General features: G+C 41.0%; 1 protein-coding gene across 1 annotated transcript; it reads left to right on the top strand.

The window, feature by feature from the left end:
• The first annotated feature begins 19,645 nt into the window (after positions 1-19,645).
• LOC131959705 (protein Tob1-like) lies at positions 19,646-24,076 on the top strand. The gene is made up of 2 exons (XM_059324919.1): positions 19,646-19,870; positions 22,012-24,076. Exon 2 carries the CDS (start codon positions 22,177-22,179, stop codon positions 23,188-23,190), a length of 1,014 nt encoding a protein of 337 aa, XP_059180902.1. The 5' UTR covers positions 19,646-19,870; positions 22,012-22,176; the 3' UTR covers positions 23,191-24,076.
• Positions 24,077-24,589: the final 513 nt, after the last annotated feature.

Genomic DNA, 24,589 nt, shown 5'->3' with positions numbered 1-24,589 from the left:
TCAATATTCACAGGTTAACCTTAGGCAATAAAATCACCTGATTTAGGTTAGGGTAAAAGAACAGGTTTGGGTTTAAAAACAACTACTTCCACACAGTGTGAAGGTTGACTCCAAATAACAATACTGACTCCTGGGTCAAAAGCCGTGTTTCCACTAGGGGGGGGAAGTGGCCACTAAGAAAGCCTCAGGCCACACCCTCTCAAAAGTCTGCTCACTCTGCATGTTTCCACTACAAGTTAGTCCCCAGAGGGATTTAGAGACTCTGGAGGTGACGGATGGTTTTCACCGTCACTAACTGCGCACAACGTCAGCAGCTGAAAGCAGCATGGCTAATTATGCACAGAGTCTCTGCTGATCATAAACATAGTGATTGTGAATTAACAGCATCGCTAACTGTGTACAGAGTGTCTGGTGCTTGTTGTAAACAAACAGAGATCGCTAAGTGATCACCTCCTATAGCAGCAGCACATACACACTGTACTGCTACAGAGCCAACTCTAGCTAACTGCCGCTAATGCGGCTCTTCTTAACAGGCTTGTTAGTGGTAAGAAGAGTAAGAAGGAGTTGCTGGATTTGTCTCCAGTCGCTCTCTTGAAAAATAGTCACTAAGGGGGTCTGAAAAGTCGCTAAATTTAGCAACAAAATCGCTAAGTTGGGAACACTGTTTTGCTGGCTTTTACAAATGGTGTGTGTTGTTGTACTACGTCACATCCCGTTTAGCGATCTATCCAATCAGTAACCAGGCTGTTTTCAGGGGAGAAAAAAGACCCTCCTCTCCAACAGGGACTAAAAAAGTCCCGACAAAAGCCGGCTCCGGACTGCTCGTATTCAAATTATGGGCGTTTCCGCGACTGAGACCTGCCTCATTCCGGGTATTGTCCGGCTATTACCCAGTAGTGGAAACAGCCCTATTGCTGTTGAGCTTTAATCGTTAAATCACTGGGCAACTCACACCAAAACAAGTCAATAGAAAGATAATAAAAAATGTTTATTTTGATTGTGAACTGTTCCTTTAAGATTTTTTAAAGCAACCTGCCATATATATTCCGTGTGTCAGGTTCATATGCAGTATGAGTTTGAAGTAAATCTTTAGTTAATAATCATCATTTTTAATCAATTTAGGCATGTGACATTTAGATCAATTAAGTCAGATAGTCATGATTGGTCAACAACACACATTCTTAAAATAAACAAGCAGACTTTAAATTGAAATATAAGATGATTGCCCAATGATTTTTTTCCATTGATATATCATATATGCTTATCTTGGGTAATGTTCTTTCTATGGATAAATGTGTTATTGTGTGCTGCTGTTACTGCTGTCTTATCACCATGTTGCTATGTTGGTAGGTAATGAGCATGCCTCAGAGCAATTATCAATAACACAGCTGATTAATGCAGCTTGTGTCAGCAGTGTGTCCTGATGTTAGAATAGGCAGACATCATAGCAGCCCAGTGGAAAGGGAAAGCATTCGTTTTGTGTTTGTGTGGTTAGTAGATCCTGCCCTACTCAAATCAAACTGAGGATGTACATGTTGACCTCGTAGACACATGGCATCGTGTCCTGGACTTAGTCATGCGGGTGCCTCACACACACACACACACACACACACACACACACACACTCTTGTGCTCTTATGGACCCTGTTCTGAAAGCAGGTTTGCCCAAGCTGTTTGTACTGGCTGTGCTCCAGACTACAGCCACTCACACTGTGACTGAGTGCAGAGAGGGGAAAAATATAGAACATTTTATGAGAAAAGTACAGATAAGAAGAGCAAACGCTCTCTGGGAAAAGGGCAAATATTACAGAGGTAAGTGTAAAGAAGAAGCTGCTTACACAACAGAGTGAAGAAATAGGAAAGAAGGAAGGAAGAAAATAGTCAGAGGTGGGGGAGGAAGCAAAGAGAGGCATGTTTAGGTTCATTCTTTGACCTCTCATTTCAATCAGGGCAAATTTGTGATTAATGGATTTTCACACGGACATGGAATCACTCACCACATCCCTGTGACATTCTTCCCAATCTGTCAGCTCTTACCAGGCCTGATCCCAGTTCAGGGCTGTGGGTGTCTCTCCGCCCACACCACAGGTCATGGCAGACAGTAAACACTGTGCTAAGTAAATGCCTGACAGGATTCAGCTCGGAAGGAGAAGGTTAACTACACCGGGCTGTACATACAGAAGCTTATTTATCAGCAGCTCCATAAGCCCAGGCACACACTTACGCTTAACACTTGCTTCCCAGGTTGGACTATGGACAAATCTAATGCCAGGCCGGTTTGAAGTGAATGTACAAAAACACAACTGAAGACCTTTTCACACCTGAAAGGCTGAACCAAGGTTTACATTTTGTTGAGCTTTACATGACATTATGGAATCTATATCTGTCATCATCACCTACATGAGCCGTCTGTCCCTATATTTGCAATTTATTGGTTTGCAGACAGGCTTTCCTGCTCTCTTGCTGAGAAGATATTTGAAATGTTTTTTTGGGCTCTTTCCAACTGATTATTAAGTTAAGTCATTGGACCAAATGTCAATTAAACATTTAGTTTCTCTCCCTATGTGCCCCCCAGTCATGATCTGAATTAGCTTTCACTTTAATACTAAACATAAATACAGCTATGGCTGATGGGAATATAATTCATATCGACCTGGTGATGGCCCGAAAAGTTTTCACAGGATCACTGCGGTAATTCCAATCCAGGAATATGAGTGTGTAGACAATTTTCATAACAATCCATCAAATAGAGTCAGAGCACCATGCATCACACTCTGAAGACCACACCCACCTGGGGGTACAACCATAGCTGGAATGCTAACAAAATGCCCGTTTTAGGTAAAACTATGAAATTTATGCATGTCGTATGATTATTTTAGCACTCTGTGTCTACCAGGAAGGATAAGTTGGCTGTTAGCAAGCTAATGTTAGCTATATTTTAGCAAGCTAATGTAAGCTAGAGAATGTTAGCTGTATGTTAGCAAGCTAAGGCACTTAATACTGCATAGATTTCTGAACTCTCCACATTCTACTTCAACATGAGTTACATAGTGTCAAAAGCTTTAGCTTAACTTAACAGAAATGCAGTTAGCCTAAAACTGACTTTGGATACATGACTTGGTGACAAAATGCACTACATATGTAGGTTAAATATACAGAACTTAAGGATCAGTAGGGCTGTTTCCACTACTGGGCAATACCCGGACAATACCTAAGAGTAAGGAGTCTCTGTAGCAGTACAGTGTGTATGTGCTGCTGCAGGAGGTGTTCACTTAGCGATCTCTGTTTGTTTACAACAAGCACCAGACACTCTGTGCACAGTAAGCGATGCCGGTTAATTCACAATCACTATGTTTGTGATCAGCGGAGACCCTCTGGGGGCTAACTTGTAGTGGAAACACGCAGTGGAAATACACTTCTGTGCCTATCCACCTGATATATGTGGCAATAATTCAGGGTGTAGCAAAGTCAATAAGAGTCGTACTCTGGGCACCAGGAAAATCTAGAGCTATGCTAGCATGGCTAAAATCTACCTTTAGCACTGATTTCACAAGGAATGGTAGCATCAAAGTGTTATGCCACAAATTCTGTGAGAATAACAACTGTGAGTGAAAGGACTTCAACTCTGTGGTATGTCCACAGTAGTATTTACTACAAATCGTATTACATCAATAACTGGGATGTAGGAATTTTCCTATCTCACATTGTAAGCTAAGCTCTTGGTGTGCAGACTGAGTCTCTGTGTCCCACTCGGCAGTGGATATTTCCCAACACCAGCAGCTTTGTGGGATTGACACAGCTCAGCTTTATTGTGGCGAGCACTGGAGAGGCCTTGTGTGGCCTTTTGTATTGTACTTATAGGAGGTGGTGTAACAAAGGGACACATGACGTTGGTTTTGGATGATGAGAGATAGGCGGAGGAAAGCTGACCCGCTAAGGTCAAACTTCAGATTATGCAGAGGCTTATCTACTGACAAACTGCAAGCAACGTGGTCAACAAGTCACTGGCCCAGAGTGCGTATTTTAATAAAGCTGTAAGAGGGAGAATCCACACTTCTGTTAAAGATATTGTTAGGTTCAACAAAAAACTGCCATACAAATAGAATTGAAGACTTGTACAATAAAGGGCCCATACTAGGGCTGCAACTAACGATTATTTTCATTATCGATTGACCCTTAATCGGGCGAAGAACTATATTTGGTAACATCAGCGGATATCCAAAATGAGGTCCCCATGTCTCTATGTGAGGTCATAGAACCACATGGATTTCTTCCAGCTCATCAGCAAAGCTCAGGCTACGTCACAGACAGTGACACCATGACATCTGACCAATCAGTATGATAATAATATAATAATATTAAATTTATTGACCTCCAATGTAAAAATGAAAAATTTAGAAAAAAAATCTGCAAGAAATAGTCGTACAAACAGAGTTATTCTCTATGACGGCCTAAAAATAAATATACAAACCGAGAAAAAAGTTGCAAATTTACTAGATTAAAGTGGCAAATCTACAAGAAAAAAAGTTGCAGATTTAAGAGAGTTAAAGTGGCAAATCTGCACGACAAAAGTCACAGATTTACAAGAAAAAAATGGGGGAAAAGCATCTTTTTTCTCGCAGATTCACCACTTTAAATCTAGTAAATCCGCACATTTTTTTCTCGTAGATTTGCCACTTTAATCTCGTAAACTTTTTTCTCAAAATATTGCCCCCCCTCCCCCGGGTCCGGGTATGTTTTTTTTTTTTTACACATTCTGGCAGTATGTAATATCCTCCAATATTCTCTAGGGTTGAAATTTGGAATTTGTAGTATTTCAATGAGTGCCCTATTAAGGGTTAATCTGTCGATTATTTAAACGATTAATCGATTAGTTGTTTGGTCAATATAATGTTGAAAAATATCAATCAGTGTTTCCCAAACCACTAGATGACGTCCTTAAATCTCTTGTTTTGAAAACTGCTCAAACCAATTATTCGATTATCAAAATAGTTGACGATTAATTTAATAATCGAATATTGTTCGATTAATCTAATAACTGTTGCAGCTCTAGTTCATACTTCTCTTAGTCATCACAGAACATTGATAACACTAGATATGTTGATAGCTGCATCTGTTCAGGTTGATGATTATCATTAATAGGATTTTTTTCTCTTTATTTTAGAAAAGGAGGCTTACTTGCCAACCATTTTACCCATATGAGTTGGTTTCTCTTCAGCTTATAAAATTGATACCACTCTGATGTCAAAACGGAGGGGGGACATGGTTAGCCTAGCTTAGCATAAAGACTGGAAGCAGGGGTGTAGCTAGCAAGAGATGCAGGATGTTACTGTCCATGAAAGCACAAATGCCTAATCTCAGTTAGTGAATGGAATGCACAAACAAGACACACGATGTTAATTGGTGAGCTTTTTTTGTGTTGACAGGTGTAGTTTGGTACTTTAAGCCAGGTAAGTGTTTCTCCTTGTTGTTTTTAAATGGCAATATAAATATTACAATGGGGATATATTGAAAAAGACTTTAAACTAGGGATTGAGCCCATAAACACCTTAGGAAAAAGTTTATTGTGGTAATAAACCAAGTTAGAAGTAGGGTAATTTTCTCATAGACTTCTACACGCTCATCATCTCTTTGCAGGCAGTGATGTTGCCCCCTCCTGGAAAGCTGGTTTGAGGCACTTCCACATTGGCTTCAATTTTCAGACCTACATCTACTTTTATACAGCCATACAGTTTTAGTTTTATGTGTTTAGGTTTTGAGACATCTGTCTCTGACACTTCCTTCACCACCCCAGTAAAGCTAAGGTGAATGTAATTTATCATTGCTCACAACACTGACAAATGACAGCACACACTGTCAACAGTTTTCAGGGACTATTACTTCAGTAGAAAGAAGTTCAAATGAAAACTCAGTTTCACAATCTGGCCCAACCTTAAACCAAAACTATTTGCATGGCATGAAGAGGATGTAGCCACCATGACATCACCCATTGGTTTGTGGACTACCATTTTGAAGCCTGGAGATTGACATTTTGGCTGTTGCCATCTTCTTCTTTTGTAACCAACACACCTTATTAGTAAGGTGCATCTGTAATGCAAAATAAACACATTATGGTTTCTACTAGTGCAACCAAATATGTAAATAAAATCAAGGTAGAAATAGGGTAATTTTCATATACTGTAGACTTCTTTTTGCAGCCAGTAGTGTCGCTCCCTGCTGGCCTGTAGAAAGAATGCAAGTTTAAGGCACCGGACACTCTGTGCACAGTTAGCGATGTTGTTAATTCACAATCACTATGTCTATGATAAGTGGAGACTCTGTGCATAATTAGCCATGCTACTTTCAGCTGCTGACATTGTGCACAGTTAGCGACGGTGAAAAGCATACGTCACCTCCAGAGTCTCTAAATCCCTCTGGGGGCTAACTTGTAGTTGAATCACGCAGAGTGGGGACTTTAGAGGGGGTGTGGCCTGAGACTTTCCTGGTGGCCACTTTCCCCCCCCTAGTCGAAACACGGCTAGAGAATCCAGGCTAAACACTGACACTAAGTGTTCTCTGCCATCAATGACATCCAGGAGGAAATCTTTTCCTTTGTCATTCCGGTGTATTGCAGTTAGGTGTTTCCCTTTCCATTTATCATCCCAACCGACAGAATTGACTAAATTGGCCGCGTTGAGTATTCATCCCAGTGCTTTCTGATTACTGGGCTGAATTGCACTGAGTAGCAATTCTCAGCCAAAGAGCAATGTCACAATTACTACCCTTCTCCCCTCCCCGGAGATTACAGCATTGAGCTGCTGATACAGTTGCACACGGTACAGCAGCCCCTGAAACACTCGTTTTTCTGCACCGCGGCTCTTTTTTGTGTTCTCACGCTCTTTTTTGCCCAGCCTATCGCCTTTCTCCATTTCTATCAAAGGACATCCATCAGCGAAATATGGCTCCACCTTCTCTTGTTACCCCAAACAGCACTGTGTCAGCTCTTCGAACCAGAGAGCACTGACTGCTGCTGCTGCTGCTGGTGGAGGGGAGGGTAAAGTCAACGCAAATTTGTCTCCTCAAAAACCTATGTCACTTTTCCTGAGTGATTCACTCAAAATTAAATAAATAAAGCGTGTGTTATGCAAGATCCCATTAGGATGTTTGCAGTGGGTATGAGCAGCACTCATCATTACTGTCTCCACAGTGGCGGACTCAGGCTGTTTGAAGGGCAGGGGCGGAAAAAAGGTCAACAGCATGCAGAAGGTGTTCTGGCATGTAGTGCAGCCTACAGGGCACTGCACCGTGTTTTCTCAAATTTAAGGCCTGTAGAACTTGATAATGTAATAAATTCTCGATGTTATACTTTTTCATGTTTTCTCCATTTAAGGGCACCCAGGGGGGGCTTAATCATGTTTTTTTCCACTGGAAGGACACCCTAGAAGATACTTTATGACATTTTATCCAGCCAAAAGGACACTTTTGCAGAAAACAACACAAAGCTTGTTTGTCTTTAGCTTTGGGGCACCAAGGGATCTGGTCGCCCTCCCTGTCCCCTTTCCCCCTAATGAACCCTGCCCTTCCAGTGCATCCCCACACATGAAAGTCCCCCCATCCTGGTCAGCTGTTTCTGAAAGCAGGACTAAGCAAAGGCTCTGCGGCCAATGCACTTCTCTCCCTACTCTGCATTTTCATCTTCCAACTGTAAAAAAAATCCTCAAAAATCCTCAGTGCCATTTAGCAGACGAGATCTGACATTTGTCAGAAAAATAGCACTTGAGTGCTACTCTAACTGTGGAAGAGAACGGGGTAATGTGTAAGAATAGTTGCCATGACTACATTGACATCATTTCTGGCAAACTGGATTGAGAGCTTCTCAATAGAGGGTCTGTGCAAATTCTGGCTGTGCATACACTTCAATGGGAGTTCATGTGAAAAAGCCATGTTTTGAGGATTGTACTGGAGCTTGCATATGCTAATGTTTCTGTTAATATCTTGTGATGATGATGCATGTTGTTCGCATAATCTGACATCATCCATTGCAACGGCTGCCCAGGGATGGATCTCACCCACACAGACGAGGGGAGAGAACAGAAATCTGTTTTAAGGAGCAGGAGGAGGGAGAAGGTTACAGTCCAAATGGGGGGGTGGGGGGTAAAAATACAAATCACAATGACAGGGACAGCCTGCCTAGTGTAGCATACTCCATTCAGTATTCATGGAAATGTGACACATTCCCACTGCAATGGATGGCTCTCACTCTAAAACCCATTCTATCCACAAGCACTGGCTGTTCATTTCAGAGCATAATTGAATTTCTCAAAAAGTCGATCTGACTGCAAGGGCACAGCTTTGCCATGTAGTGTGCCGTCTGAGGCAGGATGGCAGCAAAAACACAGAGTGATCTTGTCTTCGTGCCATGCCTGTGTTATTAAGCTTAATGCATCTCTGTTCTGTTCTGTTGGTTGATTCATGACACAGCACCCGGCATGCTAAACATAATCCCCTGACATGAAACCAAATCGTGGAGCAGAATGGTATTTAAATAGGAGGAGCACAGCTGATCCCCTATTGTGTAACCTTCCTTCTCCTCCAGATGGCTTGATATGAATCTATCCAGGGGTCAAAACACTGTAACCGGGCTCAAATGTGAAACCGCTGGGTGCTACGTGGCATGAATACGCTCATTATTACACATAAACACCACTTTAACCCCCTCTGGTCTGATGTACGGCTCAAACTTACCAAGAAATGTCTGTGTTTGTCCATGCGTGCAGGTATGAGTGTGTCGGGGGGGGGGTGGGGGGTGGGGGGCTGCTTATATTAATGACATTCCTGGCACTGGTGTGAAGAAGAGCTCTCTGGCCTCCTTCTGCCTGCCACAGCATTTGTAAACAAGTCAAGAGGGAGCAGCACGTACTACATGATCCCCAAAAGGTACACTCTGGTCATGTACCATAGTGCATTTTCTTAACTTTTGAATGATTTTCCTGTGTAAGCTGCAGATATATCCTTCTCTGCCTGCTTTCATCATCACAGGCGAGTGTTTAACCATCGGTCCTTTGAATTTAAGGGAAGAATAAAGCAGGTGCTTGTGCATGCGTGCATGAAGCTATAAATTCCAGTGAGCAGCGTAATCTTAGATTGCTATCACTACGGATCCGCTATGAATACTAATTGAGCAGCACCACCTCCTCTTCCACGGCTAGGACCGTATTTCAATATCAGAGCAGTAAAACTTCTGTTCCACACACCATCACATTTATTCAGCTGGTAAATGATATGTATGCACAGAGAACTTCACAGATTAAATAACAAAAGATGTCTGCTGTGGAGAACCTTGAGTTTGGATTGTAAGACAGTGCTGGTACACAATTCTACCAAAACTGCACTGAAATAGAATTGAATCATAACAGTGTTATGATTTGAAAGTCAGGTTATCTTACATAGTCACTCAACTTCAGTATTTTATTGGAAAAATGCTAAATAAAAAGCTTTTTAAACATTTTTAATTGTCAACATTTTTAAGAGATCATGATGAAATATGACATGTAAATGCTGACAGTCAATATAATCCTCAAAAACTTGGTCACACGCTATTTACCAAACTTTAGGTTTAGATGTGAGCTGCTGAGTGTTGGGAGATATCAGCTGTAGGAGACTGTCCTCCCATTAAAAATGCCCCCATAGGTCGTTTCTACAAGCTGCTTAATACATTGGAGGTTGTCCTCCCCCAAACTCAAAAAGATCTCCAAACTAAATGACAGAATAGATTGTTTGCACATACCACCCATAACAACACATATGAGCGTTTGTCAAAATGAGCATTTTGTGGCTCTAAAAATAGCACAGATGTCATTATACATACACGTACGGTTCGCGGTTGTGCAAAAGGCTGCAGTTTCTCGGAATTCAGGCTACAAAACCACTGACCTAGGTTTAGGGCAAAAAAAATCCTTGCAGGCCATTATAAAAGTTGAAACAGTCAATAAATCTACGAAAATACCTGAAGTGAAGTAGTAACGACGGTGACGTGAGCCACGGACGTTATATAAAAAACGTGATTTACATAAAAAAAAAAAAACGTATTCACAAACAGTGAGCCACCTATGTAAAGAATGTAAGTTATGTAAAAAGTAATTTACTTTTGTATTCACAAGGTACACAAACCCTGTTCACCTGGGTAAAAGTTGGCCAATGGTTTGAACCATCCACTTCCCCTCCCTCCTGCCTCCAATGTGATACCCCCCTACATCCACAAGATGACAGCAGAGGACAGTCTAAAACCTAAATGTCGTATTTTAAAGCATGTACAAATGCCTTATATTGACGTTTTTGTGAGACCAGTCTGCCCAAAAGATGACCGAAAAAGATTCATGCTACCCTTTATTGCAACACATTTTCATTTGGAGTTAGTGGCGCCCTCCAGTGGCTGTATTAATTATATATTACATTACATTTCATGTCATTAGCTGACACTTTTGTCCAAAGCGACTTACAATAAGTGCATTAAACCTGAAGGTACTAGCCTTAGACCACAGGAATCAAGTAAGTACAGAACTTTTAGGCCTCGTTCAGACTGCCAGCCAAAATCCGATTTTCAGCCCATCCAGACTGGAACTGGATGGCTCTGTTTGTTGTTGTTGTTCTTGTCGCTGTCACAATTATATGACGTCAGACGCTCTGACGCCATTACTATAGCAACCTGTCAGATCTGTCAATAATGTGGCCGAGTCTGAACAGAGCCATATCGGATTTGGACACTTGCTAAAAACAGTGTGGACAGTCAGCCCTAAAAATCGGATTTGAGTAGGAATCTGATTTGAGTCAGATTCGCCTGCAGTCTGAACGCAGCCTAAGAGCCATCTGTAATCGCTACAGGAGTGCTTTACGTTGAAGAAGAGAGGAAGAAGAGCATTTTTTTTAGGTTGTTTAGGTGATCATGACTTAACTGAGGTATTGTTGGAAGAGGTAGGTCTTCAGCCTGCGGTGGAAGGTGCACTCGGTGGGGAGCTCGTTCCACCATTTGGGAGCCAGGACAGAGAAAAGTCTGGAGGAGGTTTTGTAGCGAGTCGCCCCACGAAGGGTGGGAGTTGCCAGCTGTTTGGCTGATGCAGAGCGGAGAGGACAGGCAGGGGTGTAGAGTTTGACAAGGTCCTGGATGTAAGCAGGACCTGAACCATTAACAGTGGAGTACGCCAGAGCTAGAGTCTTGAAGCGTATCCGCGCAGCCACCAGTAACCAGTGGAGGGAGCGCAGGAGGGGTGTTGTAAGTGAAAATTTGGGAAGATTGGAGACAAATCGAGCAGCTGCATTCTGGATGAGTTGCAGAGGTCGGATGGCTTTGGCAGGCAGACCTGCCATGAGGGAGTAAATGATGGCGAGGCGGAGTATAAAGCACAAAAGTTTCACTTAGGAAGGGTGGATGGTTCAAACAAACCCGAGACTTTCACCCAAGAGAACGACGTTCACGTCCCATGTGAAAACAAAAGTAAACAATGTGATTCAAACATCACCTCATAACTACTTCCCTTTCAGCATTTGCATGCATTTATTTACCTATTAAACAGTCTTTTATAAAGTAAAACCAGGAACTTTTCTGCTCTAACCCCACAGAAGTGGTTTTGTAGCCTATCTTAGAGAGTAGGAAGAAACTAGGGGCTCTGTATCAGTGAAACAATCATATGGGTCATTTTAGTTGGTACTGACACATGATATATTCTGTCGTTTAGGTTGGAGATCTTGGCTGAAGAGAAGTCTTCCTTCTCCCAAATATAATGGTACTTTACAGCACTTTGCTTGTGTTTTTGCAAAAAAAACATTGGAAAAAAAGCAATGTCATGTTTTAGAAACCAGGACCTGTTTACTCAAGATAATCCACAGACTTGAGAGCCTTTTATGTAGGAACTATTTTTATTTTTATTATTTTTTTTAGTACAGTTCCTGGGTCACGAGTCATTGGTGTTAAAGTCCAAGTTGAGTTCCAATTTTTATTAAGTCTAAAGTCATAAAATTTGTGGCTTTATGACACTTCTGCCATTGGCCCTAGTTCCACTTTCTCCACGTCTCTACTGCCCAACTTTGATTAAAAGGCAAAAATGCCCGAAAATACTCCAATCTTAAACTAATGTCTTATTGTGAGTTTTGTTATTTTACTCTATTCCCCTGTAGTGTCTTGAAAAATGTTATGTTAAATGTTATGTTATCAAAATTAATTCTTTCTCAAACTTTAAAACAGAAATCTCGTCTTTGGTAGCATTTACATAAAGCAAACTTTCCAGTTTCGTTGCAGTCTACATTATGAATATTTTTACTCTGGGGTTTGTTCATGCATCATTCATAATCTGATTTATAAAACATTTAATCCTAAAAACACTGCAAAAATGATGTGGTTTTTTTTTTTTTTTGCTGTTGACAGATAAATAACAAATAGAGATCCAAAATTCCCTCTGTAAAAACATTTTATTCAAATGCCAACAAAAAAGAAGAATTTTGAACCTGGCTTTATCGTTATTCAGATTCATGTTTTGGAAAATAATGCACACAAAAAAACAAAACATATTTGTCCTAAAAAGAGTTTGGGATTTTGGACATTAAGTTGTATAAAATATCTGCCAGTGGATGCAAATCTATAAGCTTACGTGCTGAGGTGTCAGAGTTCTGGACGGTTCCGATTGTAGAAAAGATAGTTCGGCCAGGCTGGGAGGGTCACAAAACTACAAGGTTTTAGTCCTCAAAACCACGTGTAGACTAAAAGGTCACCCATGCCACCACAAAACAATGATCATCATGGATATTAGAAACCAACTTCACTTGGCACTATTTTGTTTCTTGAAAAGCCAGTGAATACAATGCCACACATAGGGCTGTTTCCACTACCGGGTAATAGCCGGACAATACCCGGAAGGAGGCGGTTCTCACTCGCTGAAACGCCCTTAATTTGAATACGAGCAGTCCGGAGCCGGCTATTGTCAGGACTCTTTTAGTCCCTGTAGAAGTGCAGGGTCTTTTTACTCCCCTGAAAACAGCCTTGTAGAACCTGATAATGTAATAAATTCCCGATAATGTAATAACCCCGATAGTGTAATAAAAATCTGCACTGCTATACAATGTAATAAAGTGCATTTCCCAATAATGTAATACACTTTTTTTAACCAATTATGTAAAAAAGTATAACATTAATGGGAGGTTATTACATTATCAGGTTAGCCTTCATTTCGCAAGTCCTGATAATGTAATAATTCCCCAATATTGTAATAATTTAACAGCAGACCACCCATTACTTGGGTTCAAGTGGTGATACTGTGTAGGCAACACTAGCTCAAGAGCTCTAGCGCCACCAACAGGTCAAAGTTGAATGTTTATTCACTTTTGACCCGTTCATCCGTTTTTCACGAGGTATCCATGACACACAAATGCATTCAACAGCTTCTTGAAATCTAAAGGTGCTTGGTGTTATACTTTATTACATTATTGGTAAAAATTGCATTACAATATTTGGAAATGCACTTTATTACATTATCGGGAAGTTATTACATTATCAGGTTTTATTACATTTTCAATGGACTCAAGTGCAGATTTTTATTAAATTATCGGGGTTATTACATTATCCTGAATTTATTAAATTATCAGGTTCTACAAGGCTGGTTACTGATTGGATAGATCGCTAGTTCCACAGCAGTTTCTGTCCTGTCTGTCTCATCTCATATAGTCTGTCTGTGTTTTTCTATCACTAATTTAGAAAATCTGCTAGCACAGTTACTTAGCCGAGAAGCTAGCTTTAGCGTTCGTTCAAAACTAACCGTTCTTTGTGCAACTTCAAATGTTGGAAGTTGTTGCATCTCTGTCTGTAATCTTCGACCTTGGCATGTTTTGCAAACTGCAATTCGTTTTTTGTTGACCACTTCCTAATTTTTATACCTGAACAAAACTATCTTTGGTATCATTTTTGCCAACTGGCGCCGTTTTATGACAGTTCTTCTTCACTGGTTGTCCTGCAATTTGATTGGATGGATGCTGTCGGATCAAAATAACGTGGATCAAAATTTTACTGGATGTTGTGCCGACAGCACACGTCAGACACACACAGACACACACACATACACAGGCAGACAGAGACACACACAGACACACTCAGACACACACATGCAGACACACACAGACACAAATAGACACACACACACACACACACACACACAGGCAGACACAGCGAGAGACATACACTTTTACACAGAGAAATAGAGCACTCCTTAGTTACAGACTTTTAAATCTTTGGGTTTTGGGGAAAGTAGTAAGTCTTTTCAAGTCAAAAGGCTCAAGTCCAAGTGAAGTCACAAGTCATTAAGTCTGAGTCGAGTTGCAAGTCTCTTTACATTTTGTCAAGTCGAGTCAAAAGTAATCAAATTCATGAGTCGAGTCCAAGTCATGTGACTCAAGTTCACACCTCTGCTTACTTTTTTTGCATCCACAACACTACCAGCAAATATTTCATACAACTTAATGTCCAAAATCCCAAACTAGCCCTTTAATGTGAGTAATCTGTTAAAAACACTATTCACCTGTAATATCTCCCTTAAAAATGAGAGAAAAGATCTGACATGTTTTAGCTGTGTCTCCAAAATACATAAAGATCCATGCTGCTGTACTTGGTTAGAGGTCACAAAATGCTGAAATAAAAAGAAATGAAGATAAGTGAACTTGTCTTCAAAGGTGCGTGGGATTTAATGAAGAACTGCAGGAAGGCTGAGAGCCTGTAGTTTGTTATAGCAATCTATTTTTTATACCTATTCATCTTCTAAGGAAAGAAACAACCAGATAGGAAAATGCTACACGAGTTACATAAATGGGAAATTGAAAAGGATAATAAAGAAGTATCTGCTTTATCCTGCAGGTGAAAGTTCTGAGCTCAGAATATGAAGAAAGCCCACACGGTGTGAGAGAGTGAAGTCGCCTTTCTGAACACTGTTTGAGCTTTGAAGTCCACTGAAAAGAACAGGGTCTAATAAACCTAGCTGAGCTCTCTTACTGTTAGTCAAATAACCAAAAGAAATGAATGCTGCCTGTGACCGCTTTCATTATACAGCCTGCTCACACGAGCAATGCCTTTTTTGCCACTTCACCCAATTTCTTCCTGTTTCCTTTGTAGTAAGCAAAAAAAGAGTGGCACATTTTCATATTAACAACTCTCACATGTAATCCCCACAGTGTTGCACATGTGATGTTACACACATCAGATTAATATCCAGTGACCGCATCTGGGAATTTAACAGAGCTTGTGCGATGCAGCTACAAAGCTGAAGAGAAGAGAAAAGGATTTCACAGCTTTGTGAAGAGAAAGAGCTGAAATGTGTATGTGAACTGACTCCACTAAAAAATGTACATGACTCATGCTAAAACAACTCACTTCATTAGCTGTGTTTACCTCCAGGTCCCAGCCAGACAGACTCACAACAACAGGAGGAAAGTTTCACCACACCAGATCCATACTCTGGTGGAGAATAACAAATAGGTCATTGTTAAGCACCACCTACCCACAGCCAAAACTAACACTTCCTTACGGAGTAGACACAGTGGGAGAATGAGCAGCGAGATTCTGGGCCTGCTCATGGTATTTCTTACAGTGCTGGGAAAGCTTTTTTTTCTGTTGAATAGCGATGCAGCCTGGTACAAATTGAAACATGTTTGAACATTTGGTCATAGTTACACATTTCCTGTGCCGGCCCGGCTCTGGTGGCCGTAGTGTGTCTCCAAGGCCCCCACGGTGTGTTAAGTTTGTGCTCGGGTCATCCATCACACGAGATCCTCGTGGTAGTGGAGGGACTCATCTCTCACACCTGCTGAGACTCAATCTGGAGGCTGGAAGAACTCTCCATTGTGCCTGCATCTTCCTGCAGCCCTCCGGCTACCATCTGACTGCGTTTTATAGCACTTTGTTTATGGCACTGGGACGTGGTACTGAGGCTAAACATCCACTGTTGCATTGTGATAAGCCACAATTAACCTCCATATCAATACATATGGGGTTGTGGGGTACTTGGATTATTTTTTTTGAATTCTAGAGAGTTGAGTGAAAAAAGGAGTGATGCTATGAATACAAAAAAAACTAGGGACGGGACTCGATTAAAAAAATTAATCTAATTAATTAATCGAGATTAATTGCATATAAATATTTGACCTGAGAACAATAAGAAGCAATTTTTTTCACACAGATTTTTAGTATACCATTGAATAATGACTGAATACATAAGCTTAAGCAACAAAAATATTGTTTATTTTTGTTCAAGTCCAACAGACCAGTGCAATTTTTGCCATTAAGTGTAGCAATAGCATATTTATAAATACAGTACATTTCAGAAATTCAGGTAGGTAGCTAGACCTTCTGTAAACTATAATACTTTGGTTTTTTAAGTAAAACACAATCCACGCCAGCTACCACACTAGCCGCTAGCTGCTATATGTTTTGCATTGAGGTGATACTTGAGGCTGGATGTGCTGCTGTGATATGTGAATTCCTTGTTGCATAGCAACACAACCATGCTCTTATCGATGCTTCCATCCATTGGTTTTTTGTAACAACATTTCAACATTTCCCATACACGGGGCCAACCAAAGCGTCTCATCAGCTTCTTCCTTCATGTTCACTGTGGTTTGTTGTTGTCTGAACTCATGAACGCTAGTTGGTGCTCCAATATAATGGGTCCGCCTGAAACTCATCCAGTGATAAACGTTCCGCGGTGCAAAAATAAGTGCGATTAAAATGCGTCAATTCTTTTAAATCGTTAATTTTTGTGTAATTAATTAATCTTAATTAAGGCATTAAAGTCCCGGCCCTAAAAAAAACACTATAAAATACTAATGAAAACAGGCTGACCAAGGCAGACATGTAATTCAACCAGGGTACTCGAGTCCTGGACTTGAAGCCCTGGTTTTTGGGACTTGTGACTCAACACGGACTCTGATGACTCGGACTCGAGTGTATTGAAAGAATTACTTTCTTAACAATGCATGTAAAGAGATGGAACAACTACATCATAAAAGCTGACTTTGGAATTTGATGGTAAATGGACCTTTCTAGTCGCTTTGCAACCACTCAAAGCACTTTACACTACAGACTGCGCTCATTCACCTTTTCACACAAACATTCATACTGGTGGCAGAGGCTACCTTAAACGGTGCCATCTGCCACCATTGGGAATTCATTCTCACACAGATGAACGCAGCAGTTCAGCGGTTCAGTATCTTGCTCAAGGATACTTCGACATGTAAGCCGCGACGGTCAGGGATCGACTACCAACCCTTCGGTTGGGGGGCAACCCACTCTACCAACTGAGCCATGTTGTTTCAGTTTCTGTGGACTCAAGACTGACTCAGACTCGAGAATTGGTCACTCAACTACAACACTGGACATTGGTCCAAGTCTGAAATAAGTCATTTTGTCTTGGGAAGTCAAGTCAAGTCACAGGTTATGCCAAGTCAAGTCAGGTCCTTAGCTAAAACGAGTCAAATTACACCAATTTTTAAAAATGCAAGTAGCATTGAAACGTGACTCTACATAGATATTGGGTTTCAATGTTTCCGTGGTTTGCAGAAAAGTAGAGTTACAATGTCAACATTTTATTATTTTGATTGCATTTATTGTGAACATTGCCCATCACAAACACTTTCCGATCTGAATGGCCAATAGAGGCCTCACACTAACCATAAATATGAGTTGTAATCAAGAGGCAACCCCTAGGTCGGACCATTTGTGCCTTAAACCTGCATTCTTTCTAATAGCCAGTAGGAGGTGGCTCCACTTGTTACAAAAATAAGTGACATTGTATAGGAGACTATGAGAAAAAAAGCCCTACTTCTCACTTTATTCATTTCCTCTGTAAACATTTTCCTCATGAGTTTATGGTCACAATCGTCAGTTCAAGTCTTCTTCAATACAGCATGATGTTCATTCTGTGATCATGGTATCATTTAGAGTATAATAGACAATAAAGTATGGTTTACTGTAGGGCAGGTTCAGATCCAGCCCTGCTTCTCGTCAGCTCCACCCTCTTGTCCAAATATGGTCACATCTGGCATCAAAACCCAAGATGGTGATGGTCAATATGCCAAACAGGAGGCTTCAGAACAGAAGCATTGGGTGACATTAAGGTGGTTACATTGACTTCTTTTATACAGGCTATGGTCCTAAGCTGCTTGTACAGACAACCTATGGGGTCGTTTTGGGGGGAGGACAGTCTCCAGAATTTAGTGAGGAAAATGACTTGGACAACAGACTATCGTAATGAATTATTATTGATTCAGATCAGGCTTCTCTCATAAAAATCAGCTCTCAAATGCAACATTCTCAGATATGACAGACGCCATTTGAGTGTGTTTTTGAGTTAGGAAATACTTTTGGGTCTAAGCTGAGGAAAGATAGGCAGTTCTTTGGATGGGGGCATCCAAAGAACTGCCTATCTTTCCCCCTGCCCCTGCTACCTCCCTCTCAGCTGTACAGTTCATGTGGCATTGTATTTATTGTGCAAACACACAGTGTGGGAGCCCAAGTTAGCTAAGAACAGGCTCTGTCGTCAAACACCTTCAGCCTGACAGGGAAGAGCTTCAGCTATGCACTGTACAGCTGCTGAAAACAAGAAGCCAGCATGCAGACACCAGAGAGAAGCCAGGATCTACTGTGTAACAATGCATTTTTACAGTCCACAGACCTTATAATGAAGAGAATTTAATCACAGGTACACAGTGGGAAAATAATGTCAATATTTACACAGATGGCAATTATGCGATTCCATCTGTTTTGTTTGAAAGTGGCGGAAATTGTGCAGTATCATAGAACATCACTAAGCATGTAAGCGAATGCTATTGGGTTTTTGTACACAGCTACACCTGGTTCCAGGAACATCAAAATGTAATTGGTAAGGAGCAGGAACACAACCAGTGACAGTTGTGTCCCTCCGCCACAGTGACTATCCACTGTTAGCTCTCTTTAACCCTGTAGTGGGAAGAGCAGAGCCAAATGTGGTTTAATTTCAGTGTTGACTCCAGCAACAGTAGGCTAATTATACAGACTAGACTACTGAGAAATATCATCACAACAGACTTCTTGTTTAGTAATTTGTCGTTATGTTTTTTTATTTGCCATTGTGTTTTCTGTTTTGTTGTTGTGTTTTTTAATTTGTTGTTGTGTTTTTTGATTTGCTGTTGTGTTTTTTAATTTGTCGTTATGTTTTCTGATTTGCCGTTGTGATTTGCACTTCAGGGCCACCATAGTTTCATGCATGAACCTCTGAGCACAGAAGACATGAACACATAAAAGCAGACATGTGCAGACATGTCAGTGTTGTACCCTTCAACAATGTTCGTGTTGTATTTTTTTCAATGATGTTGTAGAATTCATATTTTTCCCAAAACAAGGCTTTCAAAAGATATTTAAGTTAAATCTGTCCGAATAAAATAGTCCAGAGCACATGAAAGGCAAACCACTACCGTAAATAGAACCCTGCGGTTGATTGAGCACAAAACTGTCCAATCACAGCGGTGGTGGGGTGGTTGCTGATGACGAGGCAGCGCTTGGCCAATAGAAACACGTTACTGGGTGTTGACCTCTGCGAGCCGCATCACCACCTCCTCCATGTCCGTGGCGGAGGACTACTATATAAACAAATGAGCCCAAGTTTTAAAGGGCAGAGTTGTAAAAACTCCCAGGCTGTGGGGAGTCAGCTTCAAGCCTGTGAATTGGAATTCAACTATTCCCCACAGAAGCAAAACCGGCTGGAGCATTATAAATACACGACGGCAGCACCATTTTGTATCTTCTTTTGAAAGCAACGCAAGACAGGCATAACGTTTGCTGGAGAGGACTCTGGCTAGTGAAGAAGGACCTACTGTGAATTTCCATGTAAGTAAATATTAACTTCGGCATTACATTTGTTTTGCCTCAGATTGAAATAGCTTTATTTTGTTGATATACAGTTAATTCTCAAACTGTCACCCATTGGTGTTATTGAACGTTGGTCTTATAGTCGAATATAAGGCTATAGCATTAGCTCATTCAAATGCTACGTAGCTTGCTGTGGCTCGACACGGTCGTTAGTCCAGATAAAAGCCAGTTTTCTTCTTTTCTAGCTGGTAACAGTGACACTACCGTTTGCTGTGGGTGCCCGTGTATCTTCAGCTGGCCGCCAGGGAACACTGATAACCAGCTGGTTAGCTAAACATTAACACTATCTGGTTTTTAGATAGTCAGCAAGCTCCATTTCTGTTCACACCCTTCATTAAGTTGGCCAGCTAGTGCTAGTTGCTATATTTAGGGAGGACTTTCTCCCTCGTCACGTTCAGATTTGCATTTATTGTCAACGTCGTCGTGTAATTAAGTCAATTCAACTTTATTTCGCCATGTATACAGATACTAGGATTTGCATTTGGTCTTCTCTATGCAGGCAACGCACAGTAAAACAGAGACAAAGACAAAAACACAATACAAGGACAAACGGTACCATTATGAGCATTAAATTAATAGGAAATGAGATAGTGCAGAGCGTCTTCTCCCCTGTTGTACAAATGGTTTTCTAGCCGAGGCTAGACTTTGAATGTTGATTATGTAACAGCAATTTTCGTCACAAGCTTGTACGTTCTCCTCTGCCCACTGTAGCCCAGAGACCAGAATAGCCGTGTTAGCACGGACGTAATTTTTTTTTTTTTGTGTAGGGGGGGACACAAGGGACATGTCCCCTGCACTTTTTCAAAAGGCCATTTTTGTCCCCTGCAGTTTTTTACCGTCCATTAGAGAATAGGTCAGGCACTAGGACCAAGCGGAAAACGGCCACTCAAGCTGAAGCCTGGTTCCCTTAGATTAATTATCTTTTAGTAATAGTAATAGTTTTCCTCTATAACCATATCATCAAAATTGATGATTGTTAGGTCAAACCAAAAAAGGGAACAGTAAACTTAAAAGTAACAATAGAAAACTAGAAGAACTACTAGAAAACACTGAAATTAAAGAGTTTGAGTTTTATTAAAGATACTTGTGTCCCCCCCCCACCCACCTCTGAAATCAAAATTTCATCCATGCGTGTTAGTTTAATAAATATTCTCCCACTTGAATGCACTTGGAGGCAGGAGTTCTGCCTGGACATGTCTGCGTGCCAAAATGAGGCAATCGAAAATCTTTCTGACTTGACACCTGCCATCAGATCCTCCTCTCCCTGCAGAGGTCAACCATGCTTGCGTATTTCTGTCACACTAGAGCGCTGGGGAGCACACACTGCTGACACGTCTGAGTCAGTGGCCTCTGTTTATTTATAGCTGTTTATATTGTACAGCTGAGATACAGCAGTGCTGTGGGGAGGGGGAGGGGGTGGTGGTGACTGGTGAATAGAGAGCATTAGAAGGTAATAGATATTAACCCTTTGGAGTTTGGGGCTATTTTGATGGATTTTAACTATTTTTCATTCACTTAAAAAAATGTTTATCATTCCATGCTAGTATCATTTTTTTTTTTTCAGCACAACCTCGCCTGATTATTATTATTTAGTCATTTTGACTCACTGGATCAACATTTTGAACACACAAAAAACACAAACACAGAAAAAAAATCACATGGAAAAAAACACACAATGACAAAAACATACATAAAAAAACACAAACACAGAAAAACACAAAAATACACAAAAACCATTAATCACAAAAGATTGCATTACAAAAATGCTGAATGCACACTGCAAAATTCAATAAAATCTGTGCAAAACTTCATTAATATCATGTTACATTTGGTCAAGGTGGTTTTTACCTTTGCTGAAAAAGAGTTGATGTGCTAAATTGGAAAACTGGAAAAGCCAAAACTTTAGAGGGAAGCTGACAACAGGGCTCCATGCTGCTTCGTTTTTACGGTGCAACGTCATGAGATGTCATGCGCCAGGCGCTTTTGTGGACTCCAGAGGGTTAAAGTCATTGATCATAATTGTGATTAACTTGATCATTTTTTGCTTGTATGTCAAACTGCTTCATGTATTTAATACTTTTCTTTTTGCTCTGTTTAAGGATCCTACTCCTAACCCTGTTGCAGGAAGGATATTCATTTTGGCAACAAGCACTCAGTCCGAGTTTTTTCATTAAACTGATCACTGCTGCCGTGGAGGTTTTTGCAACGCTCAGAAAAAGCAACTCTGTGACAGAAAAAGAATCGCCCTCGCCACTGAAGCAGCTATGCAGCTTGAAATTCAAGTAGCACTCAACTTTATTATTTCCTATTTATACAACAAACTCCCTCGACGACGTGTGAATATCTTCGGCGAAGAGCTCGAGAGGCAGCTGAAGAAAAAGTATGAAGGCCACTGGTATCCGGATAAGCCATACAAGGGTTCAGGGTTCAGATGCATCCATGTAGGGGAGAAGGTGGACCCTGTGGTGGAGCAGGCAGCCAAAGAGAGCGGGCTGGACATCGAAGATGTCCGGAATAATCTCCCTCAGGACCTTAGTGTGTGGATCGACCCGTTTGAGGTTTCCTACCAGATTGGGGAGAAGGGACCGGTCAAGGTGCTATATGTGGATGATAACAATGAGAACGGGTCAGAGCTGGACAAGGAGATCAAGAACAGCTTTAATCCTGAGGCCCAGGTCTTCATGCCAATCAGTGACCCTGTTGGGGCTTCCTCAGAGTCCAGCTCCCCTTCCCCTCCTTTTGGACAGTCTGCTGCCGTGAGCCCCTCCTTCATGCCCCGCTCCACCCAGCCCTTAACCTTCACCACTGCCACCTTTGCTGCCACCAAATTCGGCTCCACTAAGATGAAGAGCAGCGGCCGTGGCAACAACAACAACAATAACACCAACAGCGGCAGTAGCAGCAAGGTGGCCCGCACCTCCCCTACCAATAACTTGGGTCTGAATGTCAACACCCTACTGAAGCAGAAAGCCATCTCCACCTCCATGCACTCACTGTACGGGCTGGGCCTGGGGCAGCAGCAGCAGCAGAAGGCGTCTGCTCTCTCCCCTAACGCCAAGGAGTTTGTGTTCCCCAGCCTCCAGGGCCAGGCCAGCCCTGGAGCCGTGTTCCCCGGGGAGGGCTCCCTGGGTCTCGGCCCTCTGCAGTACAACAATGCCTTTGATGTGTTTGCAGCCTACGGAAGCCTCAACGACAAGTCCCTTATGGATGGCCTCAACTTCAGTCTGAGCAACATGCAGTATTCTAACCAGCAATTCCAGCCAGTCATGGCTAACTAAACTCATCATCAAGATGTTATTTATGAATGATGGTGGCTCAAAGAGAAGGAAAAACAAAACGCACACTTAGAAACTGGACTTTCAAGGATATAGTGTCTAGTCAGTCAAGCGCATGTGCCCAAGGGTGTTTTTACTGTGCCCCCTTGAGTTTGTTTTTACTGAGAGCTTGTTGTACAAACACATCCAAGCTTGGTTACTCCAATTCAACATGCATCATTGTTTTTCTTTTTCCTTTTTGCCAACCAAGCACAAATTTTTTTACCATGTTGAGAAAATACTCCAAAAAGTAAAAAAAAAGAAAAGAAATAAAAATACAAGCTTCAAGTTTTGGCCTCTTACAGTATTTTACAGGTGGTAAGACAAGGCTGATTTTTATGAATTGGCACTACAAAGTGGGGTTACTTGGTCTTTTTCTAATTGTATAATTTAATTTAGTACAGAGTTTGTAAGATATCAGAGTATATATTGTTTCTATGACATGGTGTTGCATTTATATCTTTTTACTACTCCAGTGATCTGTGATGGCTGCAGCAGCTTTTCCTTATTTTTTTCTTTTTTTAAAGATAATTGTTAAAGAAATCCATCTTTAAAAAAACCCATCAAATATTCTAAAGATTGTGTACAGAGTATTCCTTAGTGGTGGAATTCAAGTGTAGGAATATTTGCTTTTTCTGAAAGATGAATTGTATTTTCTGTTAAGAGGTTAAAAAGATTTTGCTATACAATGGACAAAATGTAATCGTATGAATATTAATTTTTGTACCTACATTGTGCAATACTTGATAAAAAATACGGTATAACAAAGTATTTTGAGTCAGTGTCTTACATGTCAAGAGGGACTGAAATAGTTTATATTGTTAAGTTTGTATTAAATGCTTAAAAATTATATGCTTGTCTTTATTTTTTTTAATTTCATATTTGCACCCTGGTCTTTTTAATAAAATAAACTACAGTTGAACATATGTTGAAAGCGCACTTATTTATTGCTTGTTTAAACCCAATGCTGCCTTCTATTTTTAATGTTTAACCAGTAGCAGACTTTGCCATCGTGCAATCCTCTGCCTGAGCAGATTAAAGTCACATGCTAGCAGTTGCCACTCTGTCATGAGGGGACCTTGAGGTTAAAACTGAAGACTGCAATCTATCTACTGTATGTGGCAACAAAGTGTAGAGCAATATGTACTGTAAACTTTGGATCTGTTCAGGGTTTGAAGGTGGAGGTTACTGTCTGTCATCGGGGGGAGTAGCTGCATGACATCATAGCTTTGAAGACGGTGGAGAGCTATTTAGGATCAGTCACACTGTAGCAGTGTGAAGCATCACTTTTATTTAGCTGTCCTTTGTTTATTTCAGGCTAGTTGTGTGTTAACAGGCTTGACAACAGCAGTACAGTAACCGA

The sequence above is a fragment of the Centropristis striata genome, chromosome 21, assembly GCF_030273125.1.
Source record: "Centropristis striata isolate RG_2023a ecotype Rhode Island chromosome 21, C.striata_1.0, whole genome shotgun sequence".
In the NCBI taxonomy this organism is placed as follows: Eukaryota; Metazoa; Chordata; class Actinopteri; order Perciformes; family Serranidae; genus Centropristis; species Centropristis striata.
Note: the sequence above shows the minus strand (reverse complement) of the source record. Positions and strands in the feature narration are given on the sequence as shown.

Excerpts from the sequence above, each read along its gene's own strand:
- LOC131959705 (XM_059324919.1), top strand. The coding sequence starts at position 22,177 with ATGCAGCTTGAAATTCAAGTAGCACTCAACTTTATTATTTCCTATTTA.